This window comes from Sapajus apella, unplaced genomic scaffold, assembly GCF_009761245.1.
Source record: "Sapajus apella isolate SASKATOON/1434 unplaced genomic scaffold, GSC_monkey_1.0 scaffold4, whole genome shotgun sequence".
In the NCBI taxonomy this organism is placed as follows: domain Eukaryota; kingdom Metazoa; phylum Chordata; class Mammalia; order Primates; family Cebidae; genus Sapajus; species Sapajus apella.
Genome location: NW_022436944.1, coordinates 25027246 through 25041565, shown reverse-complemented (window position 1 = coordinate 25041565; position 14320 = coordinate 25027246). Strand labels below are relative to the sequence as shown.

General features: G+C 39.9%; 1 protein-coding gene and 1 long non-coding RNA gene across 23 annotated transcripts in view; one reads left to right on the top strand and one right to left on the bottom strand.

The window, feature by feature from the left end:
• Positions 1-14320, bottom strand: part of TFDP2 (transcription factor Dp-2) — a 176063-nt gene that overhangs the window by 12952 nt on the left and 148791 nt on the right. For 14 of the 22 annotated variants that reach the window (XM_032264649.1, XM_032264685.1, XM_032264640.1 and 11 more), the window contains 3 exons: positions 11350-11496; positions 7350-7418; positions 877-1028 (listed from right to left, as the gene is read on the bottom strand). In XM_032264649.1, coding sequence (XP_032120540.1) covers positions 877-1028; positions 7350-7418; positions 11350-11496 — 368 coding nt within the window. The remainder of the gene's footprint in view (positions 1-876; positions 1029-7349; positions 7419-11349; positions 11497-14320) is intronic. The other 8 variants (XM_032264680.1, XM_032264612.1, XM_032264720.1 and 5 more) reach the window with 1 other exon arrangement.
• Positions 3992-6208, top strand: LOC116540929. The gene is made up of 2 exons (XR_004264645.1): positions 3992-4073; positions 5959-6208. It is a non-coding gene; the product is annotated as an uncharacterized LOC116540929 (long non-coding RNA).

Genomic DNA, 14320 nt, shown 5'->3' with positions numbered 1-14320 from the left:
GACCTTCTGTAACAGCAGTGAACATTTAAAAAGTGCTTGCCTTGAGTCATTAGAGACATTAACTCATTTAATCCTCACAACAAGGCTGGGAAGTGATAGGAGCCCCAAAATCATTCCTATTTGTTCTTGAGAAAACAGAGCTTTGGAGCAGTGACAGGGGAGCCACCACCTGTATGAGCATCTGTCTCACTCTGCACCCTATACATACTCTTAACTCTTTTATGGTACTGGTCACAGCCTGAAGACCACTGAGAAACTTTTTCGTGAATGGTAAAATAAATCGCAAATTAATTCTGTATTTTGAAAAGTGCTACTACTTATTTGCTATGCTAAATATTACCATTAATCTTAGTTAAAATGTAAAAACAATTTAAAGAAAGCAAAGAATGTGCCAGGTATTTCCACGTCTATTCATACATTCATTAATAAACAGAAGCATGCATAACTGATATAGCAAAACAAATAATTGCTTTAATGCCACATGTTGGCCTAAAATATTTCCATAATAAACTATGACAGTGAATCACCAATGAATCTACCTTGTCCCAGACCCACAGTGCTGGGCTAGCTTACCACAGTTACTTGCTCAGAGTTACCACATACATGCAGCATGTCATAGCTTGTGCCCAGACACCGCCACACACACATAACAGATAGCACAGTGCCTGGCACAACACAAGGGACCATGGAGGGTGAGGAGTGGCGCACACACGAGTAGACGATTGCACCCGTATTTCAGGAGGTGTTTCATGTGCCCCAAGGAAGCCAGCCTTGGAGGGCTGCAGATAATGGAGTACGTCCCTCTTGAGTTTGCAAATGATACGACTATGTGAACAGAAGGCCAGCCCTGCACCCATCCCCTAGTTCTCCACTCACTTGTCACTGGAGATGCTGCAATCTATGACTGTTTTTCTGCTTGTATTGATAATTATAAATGGCAGCTGAATGGTAGAGTTCAGAGCTGGAGGGCCCTGGTTTTGCTGCTCATTTTGTCGATTTCTCTGTACCAGGTTTTTGAAAGCGATTTGCTGTAATGATCAATAAAAAGAATATGGTCAAATGTACATAAGTGAGCTGGAATTTAAAAGAATTAAGATAATACTTTTAAAATATAGTTTAAAATAAGACAGTTTAAAGAGACATCTCCCCTGCATGAATGAATTAAAAAATTAAACATTTAAGAAAGAATGGTCCAACTCAATAAATACATTTTTCCACCATCCATAGAAACAGGACCTCACAATCTGGGAGAGAGCCAGTAGACACCTGGAACTCTTCAGCAAATGACACAGCAAGGGTGACACCATTTATTTAACACAGACTCTTGAGCGTTTGGGGTCAAATATGCACTTCAGGATGTCTAGCCCAGGGATATGCGAACATTTTCAAGCCACAAAATCCTTTTTTCAAATAAATTCTCACTGGAGGCTAGGCGCATTGGCTCATATCTGTAATGGCAACATTTTGGAAGGCCAAGGCAGGTGGATTGCTTGACTCCAGGAGTTTAAGGCCAACCTGGGCAACATGGCGAAACCATATCTCTATAAAAAATATAAACACTAGCTGGGCGTGTTGTTATGTGCCTATAGTCCCAGCTACTCAGGAGGCTGAGGTGGAAGGATTATTTGAACCCAGGAGGCAGAATTTGCTGTGAGCAGAGATCATGCCACTGCACTCCGCCTGGGTGACAGAGTGAGACCCTGTCTCAAAAAACAAAACACAAAAAATTTTAAAAAGTCTCACCTAAAACAGATGGAAGTGGCACTGTTCAGGCTGGCTGCAGTAAGGCTGGGTGCTAAGCTCTGCCATCTCTGCCCTCAAGCATAGCCACATGGTTTCTAAGGCACTTCCACAAAACGTCTCAGCATCCTGTGGGCACAGTTTGGAATCCAGCCCTAGCCTTCCCTCACCAGACACTTCCAAATGAGGCAACTGAAGCTCAGCACTAATTATAAGATACATCAAGGCCTAAATCTTTTTACTGGATCTTGCTTGCTACTTTTAGTTAGAACCATTACTCAAAAGCCAAAGAAAGTGATCTCCCTTTTAGACAGAGGTTGCAGTGAGCTGAGATGGCAGCATTGCAGTCCAGCCTGGGCAACAAAAGCAAAACTCTGTCTCAAAAAAAAAAAAGTGATTTCCTTTTTTTTTCCAGTATTCAAAACAAGATTTCTTTTTTTTTAAATAAGGCAAATGTGTAACAGAATTTCAGACTCAAGAAGCAGATAACGTTTTAATTTAAAAGTTACTCGTCAGAGCCATTCATTCCCCTTCTTAGCTTGTTACATCTTGTCACCCAGTAGTGATAAATATATTTTTTACATTTTAGCAATCTTAAGATCAGTCTTGTTTACTTCAGGTTCTATGATTACTATTATTGGCCAGGCATAGTGGCTCACATCTGTAATCTCAGAACTCTGGGAGGCCAAAGTGCGAAGTTCTCTTGAGCCTAGGAGTTCGAGGATGCAGCGAGCTATGACTGTGCCACTACACTCCAGCCTGGGCAACAGAGGCCCTTTCTCAAGAATAAAAAGAAAAGAAAAAAGAGGCTGGGCGCAGTGGCTCACACCTGTAATCCCAGCACTATGGGAGGCCCAGGTGAGCGGATCACAAGGTCAGGAGTTCAAGACCAGTCTGGTGAAACCCTGTTTCTAATAAAAATACAAAAATTAGACAGCTGGCATGCACCTGTAGTACTTGGGAGGCTGAGGCAGGAGAATCGCTTAAACCTTGGAAGCAGAGGTTGCAATGAGCCGAGATTGTGCCACTGCATTCCAGCCTGGGTGACAGAGCAAGACTCTGTCTCCCAAAAAAAAAAAAAAAAAAAAAAAAACAGAAGGAAAGAAGGGAAGGAAAGCAATGCGACAGGAAGGGGAAGGGAAAGAGAAAGGCAAAGGGAAGAGAAAAGAGAAGATTGCTATTATCTTAAAATGACTGAGTGCTATCTCCCCAAAAAGGGAACATTTACTCTTTTGAAATGCACATAAAAGAATGGACGCCAATTCATTGTAGCGCTAATAGTGTATCCCAAAATCACTATCAATAACTAGCACTGTCAATATCATTACCAAGTATTATTAAAGTTACGCTTCTTTGTTATTTTCTGTTGCTAAAGAACTAATTCATTGCTTAATTCACTTAATAATGAGGACAAATTATGCTGAAACTGTGGCACTGAGAAAAAGAATTAAATGCTTGAATATCCCTGCATAGCTTCTCTTCCCTTTCACTAGACTACACATCTCAAGAGCTGTTCCACACTTTGCCTAGCTTGGTGTCCCTAGTGCCACAAGAGGACTTCGGTATATGGGTGAATATAAGCAGTGATAGCTAATGGCCCTTATGATGTATTTGTAATTCACTGTTTAATGCTGTGTACATTTAATAGTATCAATGGTTTTTCAAGTGAAGAGAGCAGTAAAACCCTAAAGTTTATTATTATTATTTTGAGATGGAGTTTCACTCTTGTTGCCCAGGCTGGAGTGTAATGGCACCATCTTGGCTCACCACAACCTCGCCTCCCGGGTTCAGGTGATTCTCTTGCCTCAGCCTCCTAAGTGGCTGGGATTATAGGCATGCACTACCACACCCAGCTAATTTTTTGTATTTTTAGTAGATACAGGCTTTCTCCATGTTGGTCAGGCTGGTCTCGAACTCCCAACCTCAGGTGATCTGCCCCCCTTGGCCTCCCAAAGTGCTGAGATTACAGGCATGAGCCACCGTGCCTTGCCATAATTTTTTTTTTAACACTCACAAATTTCATATACCACATAATGTTATTTTGATAGCAAAAGGAAAAATAACACCCCACTTATTTTGAACTGACTTATTTGTTGCCTTTTGATTTTCTTTGGCCTTTTTTTCTTTTTAAAACTCATTAACATCTATTCCAGAGGCTGAACAGCTTTAAGTGTATTCATTCATTTTCCTATGCATTTGTTATGGAAAAAGTTTAAGGACTGGAAGGGTCAATTACATTGATAAAAGGATATGTGGATTATCTACAGGGTTGCTTTACTCACATCATTTCTCAACTACATTATCAAAAATAAAAGAGAGGTGGTAGCATGTAGGTAATAGTTACCTATGTCATATGACATCAGTGAATTGTGACATTAACTTATAAACACCCAGGCTGCAGTGCAGTGGCGTGACCTGGGCTCACTGTAACCTCTGCCTCCCAGGTTCAAGCGATTGTCCTGTCTCAGCCTCCTAGGTAGCTGGGATTACAGGCATGTGCCACCACACCCGGCTAATTTTTGTATTTTTAGTAGAAACAGGGTTTCACCATGTTGGTCAGGCTGATCTTGAACTCCTGACCTCATGATCCACCAGCCTCAGACTCCCAAAGTGCTGGGATTACAGGTGTGAGCCACCATGCCCGACCTTCGGAAATACATTTTATGTTTACCAGAAGACCACAAGTTGGTTTCAGTTGTATTTTGGGTTTCATTTTAATGTTTAGAGAGAGATGTTTCTATAAATGTTGACAGCTAGGCTGCCCCTGGGTGGAAATCTTCTATAAATATTTGGTTTGAGAGACAGTAGAGAAAAAGAAGTTCAGGACTTAAAAAAATAAAATAATAATATTCATGGTACAGAAGTAAGCAGAGAAAAAAATATTCAATTTCATTCTTTGCACCAGGCATCTAAAGATGGAAAGGTCCCACACACATGAGGGCAATCTTGCCCAGCACCATTCTTTCTGATAAGCAGATAACTGTAGGCATGCTGATAAACAGGTTTTTAAAAATAACACGCCAAAAAAAATTAAGCTCCAAAATGTTCCATGGTTTTGAGGAAATTCCAGGAAGGCCCCAGTGCAGGGTTTGGGGCACCAGCTGCTAGGGGATACTGCAGATAACTATGCAGGGACAGGGACAACGGAGAGGCAGCCAGGGGAAGAAGATGACAGCACAGGAGTTCAAGGAGGTACATTTGGTAGAATTCTACTGGTAGGAGCACAGGAATAAACTGTCAGTTTTAGCTTTTCTTTTTTTTTTTTTTTTAAAGCTACACAATATTCTCTTCAAATAAAACCATTTGTGTGTGTCTGTGTGTGTGTGTGTCTGTGTGTGTATGTATCGAAATAGAGTATCACTCTGTCACCGAGGCTGGAGTATAGTGGTGCGATCTCAGCTCACTGCAACCTCCACCTCCCAGGTTCAAGCAATTCTCCTGCCTCAGCCTCCCGAATAGCTGGGATTACAGGTGACTGCCACCACGCCTGGCTAATTTTTGTATTTTTAGTAGAGACAGGGTCTCCCCATGTTGGCCAGGCTGGTCTCGAACTCCTAACCTCAGGTGATCCTCCCGTCTTGGCCTCCCAAAGTGCTGGGATTATAGGCATGAGCCACCACACCTAGCCCAATACTTTACATGGAAACTCGGTATGAAAAGTATATAAAATTCCTGGTCCAGTACTAGCTAGCTCCTCAGGTAGGTCCCACAGGGTTCAGTGTGAAAACCAGACACAGAACACAGTAAGAAAGAGAAAAATGGCCTCACGAGGATGGAATGTTGTCATCTCTGGGACTTTCTGTGTTCGCAAAGTCCCTGCTTTATTGGCTGCTCTCCTCTGCCCGGGCCCTGCTTCCTTTCCTTCTCCCTACACTCAGATCAACCACAGAGCTTTGGAAGGGCTACACTGTCTTCTTGTGCTTCTCTGATTTACACATGAATATTAAAAAGCAAAACAAAACCCCAAAGCAAATGTAAGCACCTAGAAAATGAGATCAGAAAGCATTTGGAATATATACATATATATATATATATATATGTTTTTTTTTTTTTTTTGAGACAGAGTTTTGCTCTTGTTGCCCAGGCTGAAGTGCAATGGTGTGATCTTAGCTCATTGCAACCCCCACCTCCTGGGTTCAAACAATTCTGCCTCAGCCTCCTGAGTAGCTGAGATTAAAGGCATGTGCCACCATGCCTGGCTAATTTTTTATTTTTTAGCAGAGACAAGGTTTCTCCATGTTGCTCAGGCTGGTCTCAAACTCCTGATCTCAGGTGATCTTCTCGCCTTGGCTTCCCAAAGTGCTGGGATTACAGGTGTGAACCACAGTACCTGGCCAGCATTTGGAGTATTTAAGAATACAACATATTTGGGCCATTAGACAAAGTGAGTATTGAAGGCAAAAATCTGCTACAACATTTGGTAACTTACTGCTACCGTTGTTTCTGAAAAGTAGATTATGCTAAAAATTAAATAGGACTTAAAATTATTCAAATCAAATTGGGTTTTATAATAGTTGTAAAATTTTTCATATAAAGACATTTTGCTGAGAAAAGCAGAAGAATAAAGGCTCTCTGGCTCATTTTACAAAGTTTATCTGATTGGATTGAAATTGGCCCAACAGTATTTACTACTTGAAGTAAATTTTTACACCAACTGCAGTCACCAAAAATAGAAGAAAAAAAATCCATCTACCCTGTGATTTTACCTCACATGCTTTTATACAAGGACCCTATTATACTCATAAAAGCCCTCTAAATTCTGGGAAGTTAGCCGAAAAAAGTATAAACATAGAGATCCTTATTAAGCTATAAACTTTAATTTTCTTAAAAATGCTTTTAAGTTTTGCTATTTCTTTTTCTTTCTTTTTTTTTTTTTTGTGATGGAGTCTTCCTCTGTCACCCAGGCTGAAGTACACTGGCATGATCTTGGCTCACTGCAACCTCTGCCTCCCGGGTTCAAGCAATTCTCCTGCCTCAGCCTCTTGAGTAGCTGGGGTTACAGGTGCATGCCACCACACTCAGCTAATTTTTTTTTTTTTTTTTTAAGTAGACATGAGTTTCACCATGTTGGCCAGGCTGATCTCCAACTCCTGATCTCAGGTGATCCACCGGCCTTGATCTCCCAAAGTGCTAGGATTACAAGCTTGAGCCACTGTGCCCAGCCTGTTTTGGTATTTCTATAAATCTTACTGAATTATTTCATGCTGTTCTGTCATTTACTGATAAAATAAGTATTAAAGGCAGATTTGATTACTGTACCTGAAGCACCTAAAATTTAGCCTCACTAGTGGATATTTCAAATTAGGGCTAAAATAAACACAAAAAGACCCCTGACATTTATGTTTAGAGAGGGCTGAGTGTCAACAGTGAACTGCCACCAGGTATAAGTCACACACAGGGCAGGGAAGCTGCTGTGGAGCTGAGATGATGGCAAGAGATGGGACCATCTGAAGGGAGAGCACGTGGATGATGATGAGCTAGGAGGAGAAAGGGGTTGCCCTGGTGTGGGCACACACCACTCAGAGGCACCACAATTAGAAAACACACCAACTCCAAGAGGAAGGAAGTGGAGAAACAGGGAAGGTAATGAAAACATCTCACATCTTTACCTGTAGGAGAAGTTCTTGCAGCTGGGCCCGCTTCTGCTTTATCCGTTCTATCCGCCTCTGCTTCTCTATCTTTAAAACGTTGGTTACAAAATAACGTGAACATAGGTAGAGTATAAAGTATTCACTTTCCAGGTCTCTATTCTGAGATAACAATTTTTCCTAGAGAAACTCAACCCATCTTAACAATATGAATAAAGACAAATCACATCTTTGTAGGGGGCAGGGGTTGGAGTGAACAAAACCCCTCACAGATCTATGGCACAGCATCAGATCTATGGCAACTGTCATCAAAAACAAAACCACACACTTAATGAATACTTGTTAGCAGTACTTGTTGCAATTATTATTCAAGTTCTAATCAAAGTAATAGTACCACTTAGATTATACTTACTCTGCCAACGCAAAAGCATTTTACACACATTATTTTAATTCATCTTCACAAAAAACCTTATGAGGTAAGTCCTGTTGTTATCCACTTTGCATGGAAGGAAATGGAGGCATAGAGGGCTCCATTTCCAAGGTCACACAGCTAGTGAATGGCCAGAGCCAAGATTTGAACCTAAGCCCTCTGGTTACAACAGGGACTCTATATTAATTACTTTGCTATATTACTCCTCAAAGAATAAGGCAAGATCTTATTTTGGTTTCTGTTTAGCTGGCTTTCCAATGAGTACAGCTGATAATAGCTATCTCACACATTCAATATACAATTCCTACTTGTAATAAGAAACATGCTAGGCCAGGCGTTGTGGCTCACACCTGTAATCCCAGCACTTTGGGATGCTGAGGAGGGCCAATCACTTAAGATCAGGAGTTTGAGACTAGCCTGGCCAATCCGGTGAAACCCCACCTCTACAAAAAATACAAAATTAAGTCAGGTGTGGTGGCGTGTGTCTGTAGTCCCAGCTACTTGGGAGTCTGAGACGCGAGAAATGCTTGAACCCAGCAGATGGAGGTTGCAGTGAGCCGAGACTGCGCCACTGCACTACAGCCTGGGCAACAGAGCAAGACTCTGTCTCAAAAAAAAAAAAAAAAAAGAAGAAAGAAAAGAAACATGCTTGACAGACAAATTTTCCAGCTTCAAACAACTGCTTTTTTTTTTTTTTTTTCCTCTCTCTCTCTCAATCTGATAACTACTTAGAGAAAACAGACATTAGGTTCTGAACTTCCTTATAGCTGAGTTCCTCACCGTCTCCTTGGGGAAAAGCCAATGTCATCTGTTAGGAAAATTTATGGGAGCCCATTGATTGGGACTGAGCTCCTGCACTAGGCCCAACAGAACAAACTAAAATAGAGTCACTCATGCTGAAGTTCCATGCCAAAACTAAGTTGTTTATCTGACCTAGGAAATCAGGAGAGAATGACAGAACAGCAAACTACCCCAACAGGCCAGTTTTAGCTGGCATGATAAGAGAGTCTTCTCTGTTTTAACCTTACAAGGAAAGTGACATTGAAATGTCCAATCTGCTTTTTGTTCTGTTTCTGCCTTTGCTGCTTCTCTATCTTAAAACACTGAAGAACGTTAACCTCTTCTGCTCAGCTTATAGGAACATTCTTTCTACTTACTAATGAGGTGTTACCAGATTCTAGAATCACAAATAAAAGCCAATTAAATAAAATCTTTAAACTAAATTTGTTACCATTTTGTTTTTCAATCATCACATAAAACATTTTTCTTGTCTGCTCCAGCGGATAATCTCTTGACTCACTCCCCATCCAATCTAGTCTGTACTAGGAGTTTCCATTCATGGTTCCTCTATCAACTACCATGCTTTACTCCTAAATTACTTAGATTCACTGGAAAATCTGTGTGGCGTTCTGCATTTGAAAAGATGTTGTAGGAGTATCCCTTGCATCAGAAGCTCTGACAAGCCAGGTCCCCTACCTGTCCCTCATCCAACCAGGTCAAGCTGCACTGATTCCACCTCTAAAACACCTCTCCAATCTCAGGGCCACTGCTGTAACTCAGACTCTCTAAACTCCCCTCCTCCATTCCATTTCCTTCCCCATCTACCTATTAATTTTACTTCCAACCCACTGGCAGAGTGATCCTTTAAAACACATCCTATCAACCCTTCTCTTTGTAATTTATCAACTGCTTCCCATTGTTTACAGGATCAGGCCCCCACTGCTTAACACTTAGCTTCTATCCCCCTTTCTCCATGCCTGGTATGCTTTTTCATGCCTGTCTCAGCCCATGCAGCACCTTTGCCTGGAAGGTCCTCCCCACCCTTATCCACTTGGTGAACTACTCCCATCTCATGCCTGAGCTCACGGATTATTTCCTTGGTAAAGCCCTCCCTCACCCCTCTTTGCGGAGAATCTGTACATTTCTTTCATAGGAGTAATCACATTTTTGGTAACTCTTTTACATTTCTCTTCTCCCCAGTTAGAATGACAGTTTCTTGGTGTCAGAGATTTGCCTTGTATAACCTGTGGTTAAGCACAAGGTAGATGTGAATAGGTTTTTTTGCTTAATGAGTCTTTGGTATAAGCTCGATATTACTGATCATGAAAATGATGCTCAAATTCCACTGTATCACTAGGAAGAAAAACAAGAAAAGAAGGATATTTCCACTCTAGCATATAAAAAATGTTCTTTAGCTTCTGATGAATATCTGGTTTCTTTCTCCATCCAGAAGTATAATACTCAATAAGAGCCAGGAACGGTGGCTCACGCCTGTAATCCCAGCACTTTGGGAGGCTGAGGCGGGTGGATCATGAGGTCAAGAGATCGAGACCATCCTGGTCAACATGGTGAAACCCTGTCTCTACTAAAAAATACAAAAATTAGCTGGGCATGGTGGCGCATGCCTGTAATCCCAGCTACTCAGGAGGCTGAGGCAGGAGAATTGCTTAAACCCAGGAGGCGGAGGTTGCGGTGAGCCGAGATCGTGCCATTGCACTCTAGCCTGGGCAACAAGAGCGAAACTCCGTCTCAAAAAAAAAAAAAAACAAAACCAAAAACAAACAAACAAAAACTAAATAACTTATTTGCTGGGGGGAAAAAAGACTGAGAAAAACAGGAAATCAATCTTAATTATCTCCCAAAGCTATATAATAATTATTATTATTTTTGATGGAGTCTTGCTCTTATCACCCAGGCTGGAGTGCAATGGCACGATCTCAGCTCACTGTAACCTCCGCCTCCCAGCTTCAAGCTATTTTCCTGCCTCAGCCTTCCGAATAGCTAGGATTATAGGTGTACACCACTATGCCCAGCTAATTTTTGTATTTTTAGTAGAGAAGGGGTTTCATCATGTTGGCCAGGCTGGTTTTGAACTCCTGACCTCAGGTGATCCTCCCGCCTTGGCCTCCCAAAGCGCTAGGATTACAGGCATGAGCCACCGTGCCATATTTAACCTCAGTTTACTCCATTTATGGCAATGATAGCAAAATTACGTAAAGTCAATTTAGAAACAGTATGTCAGGGAACATGCTCATTTAGGGAGAAGGTCCTATAATGCTTAAAGTTAACAGAATTTAAAATGCTTCTGCACACATCATTCCAAAATTCTATCCATTCTGGTAACGACACAAATGAAACACCATTCATTCTGTTGCTACTAGTTCTAAAGCCAAATGCAAAAGTCTGACTTTCACAGCTATAGTCAGAATATTGTGTAACCAATAAAGGAAATAAAACAGCCAGCTTGATCCTTTTTTTTTTTTTTTGGATACATACAGCCAGCATCTTATCAAAAAAAGTGTACTAGTAGAGCACTCAGGATTAAATTAGAATGAAATAAAAATCTTCTCTAAGATAAACAGAAAAATCAAATTGTTATTTAAATTTTATATCTCTCAGTTTCATCATTTACCAGTTAAACTGTAGACTATACCTATAAGGCGCCTTCCAATTCTAAAATTCTATAGTCTGTTAAAAAATGACATAGTATACATGAACAGTTGGAAATATATTACGATTATATTTTAAATTAAAATGCCTCTGATGTAAAATAATGCAAACAGCTATTCATAAACAGATTTTCTCACTTACCTCCAGATTCTGACATTCCTGAGCAGAATTGGTAGGTAGGCCAATCCACTTGATTTCTTTTTTTTCTTTTGAAATTATGTTCATTGCCATTAGCACATTTAAAGCATCATAAACTCTTCGTCTAATGTTCTTCTGATCGTAAGCCTGCTAAAAAGTATTTTATTGAGTGATAAATTTTAAGGGTTAAGTCACATGATATTAATATATCAAATTAATACTACATCTTCAAAGTGCTGGAATAATTCTATTTTTTTATTTAGCTAATTGACTAAGACATCCAAAAGAATTTTATATTCTGTGAAAATATCCTTCAAAATTAAAGATGAAATAAAAATACTTTCAAACAATATAAAACAAAATAATCTTAAAAATAAAGATCATGTTACCCACAAATCTACACTGAAATATACTTAAGGGATTACTTCAGGTAAAGAAATATCATCTAAGATGGGAGCTTAGAGATGTAGGATAGAATGAAGACCAACCCAAAAGTTAAGTATGTGGGTAAATCTCAGTTCTCACTGTATAAAACAATAATCATGTCTTATGGAGTCTAGAATAAATACAGAACTTAATATACATGACTACAAATAGCATATATATTAACTGAAAAAGGTACTTGAGGTAAAGTATTCTAAGGCTTTGCATTGTCTGAGAGGATTTTAGACTTAAAAAAATCAAGGACATTTATTCAAGTTCTGGACAAAACTGTGCTTCTCAAAATGTGTTCCTTGACCACTGCTGATCTGCAAACTGTTTCCAATCTACAATGAGACTCAGAACTTGTACCAAAATATAATCCTCTATATCACAAGGGACACTGTTCAGTTCAGCCGACCTTTTCTTTCTTTTTTTCTTCTTTTCCTGATAGCAAGGCTTACTCAATGAAGGAAACTGTTGGTTTACATTGTGAAACAAAGTCCTCATGAAATGCAATGATAACAAACGATGGTGGAGAACAATGAATCCACCTAAATATAAAACTAGATCTAAATACGTGGGAGACTTAAGTTATAGAACTGAATGTACTAGACATTTTGACACTGGGCCGGGAGCAGTGGCTTATGCTTGTAATCCCAGCACTTTGAGAGGCTGAGGTGGGCAGACCATCTGAGGTCATGAGTTCAAGACCAGCCTCACCAACATGGCGAAACCCTGTCTCTATTAAAAAATACAAAACCTAGCTTGGCATGGTGGCATGCGCCTGTAATCCCAGCTACTAGAGAGGCTGAGGCAGGAGAATTGCTTGAATCCAGGAGGTGAAATTGCAGTGAGCCGAGATTGCACCACTGCACTCCAGCCTGGGTGACAGAGACTCCATCTTTAAAAAAAAAAAAAAAAAAAAAAAGGGAAATCTTGACATTGTAGAAAAAAATGATACTATAAGCAGTACCAGGAGGAGGAAATGCAGTAGGTATGCCAATTTCCTCTTTTAGATATTAGAAGGGATATGACTGTTGTTCAAAGCAGATTAAATAATAATAAAAGGTTTGGCACTATCTATTGATTTAAAGTAATAAAAACAATTTTAATAGTATTATTATTATTTTTCTGAGACAGAGTCTTGCTCTGTCACCAGGCTGGAGTGTAGTGGCACTATCTTGGCTCACTGCAAACTCTGCCTCCCGGGTTCAAGTGATTCTCTTGCCTCAGCCTCCTGAGTAGCTGGGATTACAGATGCGTACCACACCTGGCTAATTTTTGTATTTTTAGTAGAGACAGGGTTTCACTATGTTGGCCAGGTTGGTCTCAAACTTTTGACCTTGTGATCCACCTGCCTCGGCCTCCCAAAGTGCTGGGATTATAGGTGTGAACCACCGTGCCTGGCCTATAATGGTATTATTTTTCTTTTAACAAACATACTAATATATATGTTTATTATACTAATATATAAATATATCTAATCTGAATCTTATGGTAGAAGAGAAAAATGGAAGACAAAAATAAACATACATTTTTCTTCATAACCAATGGATACTGTCTACAGGTGATAACTCAAGGAACTTAAGTTATAAAGGTAACCAACTGAAGAACTAGAGACTACAAGCATCCTAAATCACCAGAAAAATCACAAAGCAGTGAACAAAGAGGGGAAAAACTCAACCTTTGTTTATATCCTGGGAAGGTGGTGGTGGTCGGATATTAGTAAAAATGTATTTTAGATGTTGAAAAGTACTAAGAAGAAATGCTTCATTGTGGTGACAGGTGAGTGGAGATCATAAGGCAGGGAGAGAGAAGCCATATGGACACATAGCACAGAGTGCTCTAGGCAAAGGGAACAGCAAGTGCAATGGCCTGATCAGGAACAAAACATGTAGCTAGAGCGTAGTGACATGTAGCTGGAGGGTAGTAAAGGAGAAAGTACACAGCAGAAGACAAGATCAGTGAGGTAATGGTGGGCAAGATCGCAAAGGGGCTTGTAGCTCATTGTGAGAACCATGGCTTTCACTCAGAAACAGAATGCTATATACTTTTCAAGTGGCTACAGAACATTAAAAGAAAAGAAAATCACTATATCATGGCGCCCAAGGAAAAAATATAATCCATAAAAAAGGGAAATAGTTCAAATCATATTATCTGGTCAAGTTAAGTAATAAAAGTAAAACTTTAAAGCAACAAATAAGCAAAAAAAGAAGAAAAAAAAAAACTTGTAACTATAAGAACTCTTCCTAAGGCAATTCTTAGATCAAAGAACAAATTCAATCCAAAATTACAGAATATTTAAAGAATGATATATCAGAATCAATGGCATAGGGCTAAATCAGTGCTCAAGAGTAAAAGTCATAGCCATACATATATATGTACTTTTTTAAACAGATTAAGTCTTGCTTTGTCACCCAGGCTGGAATGCAGTGGCATGACTGAATTCCTGGGCTCAAACAATCCTCCTCAGCCTCTGGAGTAGCTGAGACTACAGGTTTGTGCCACCATGTCTGGCTAATTAAAAAAACTTTTTTTTGTAGAGGTCGGG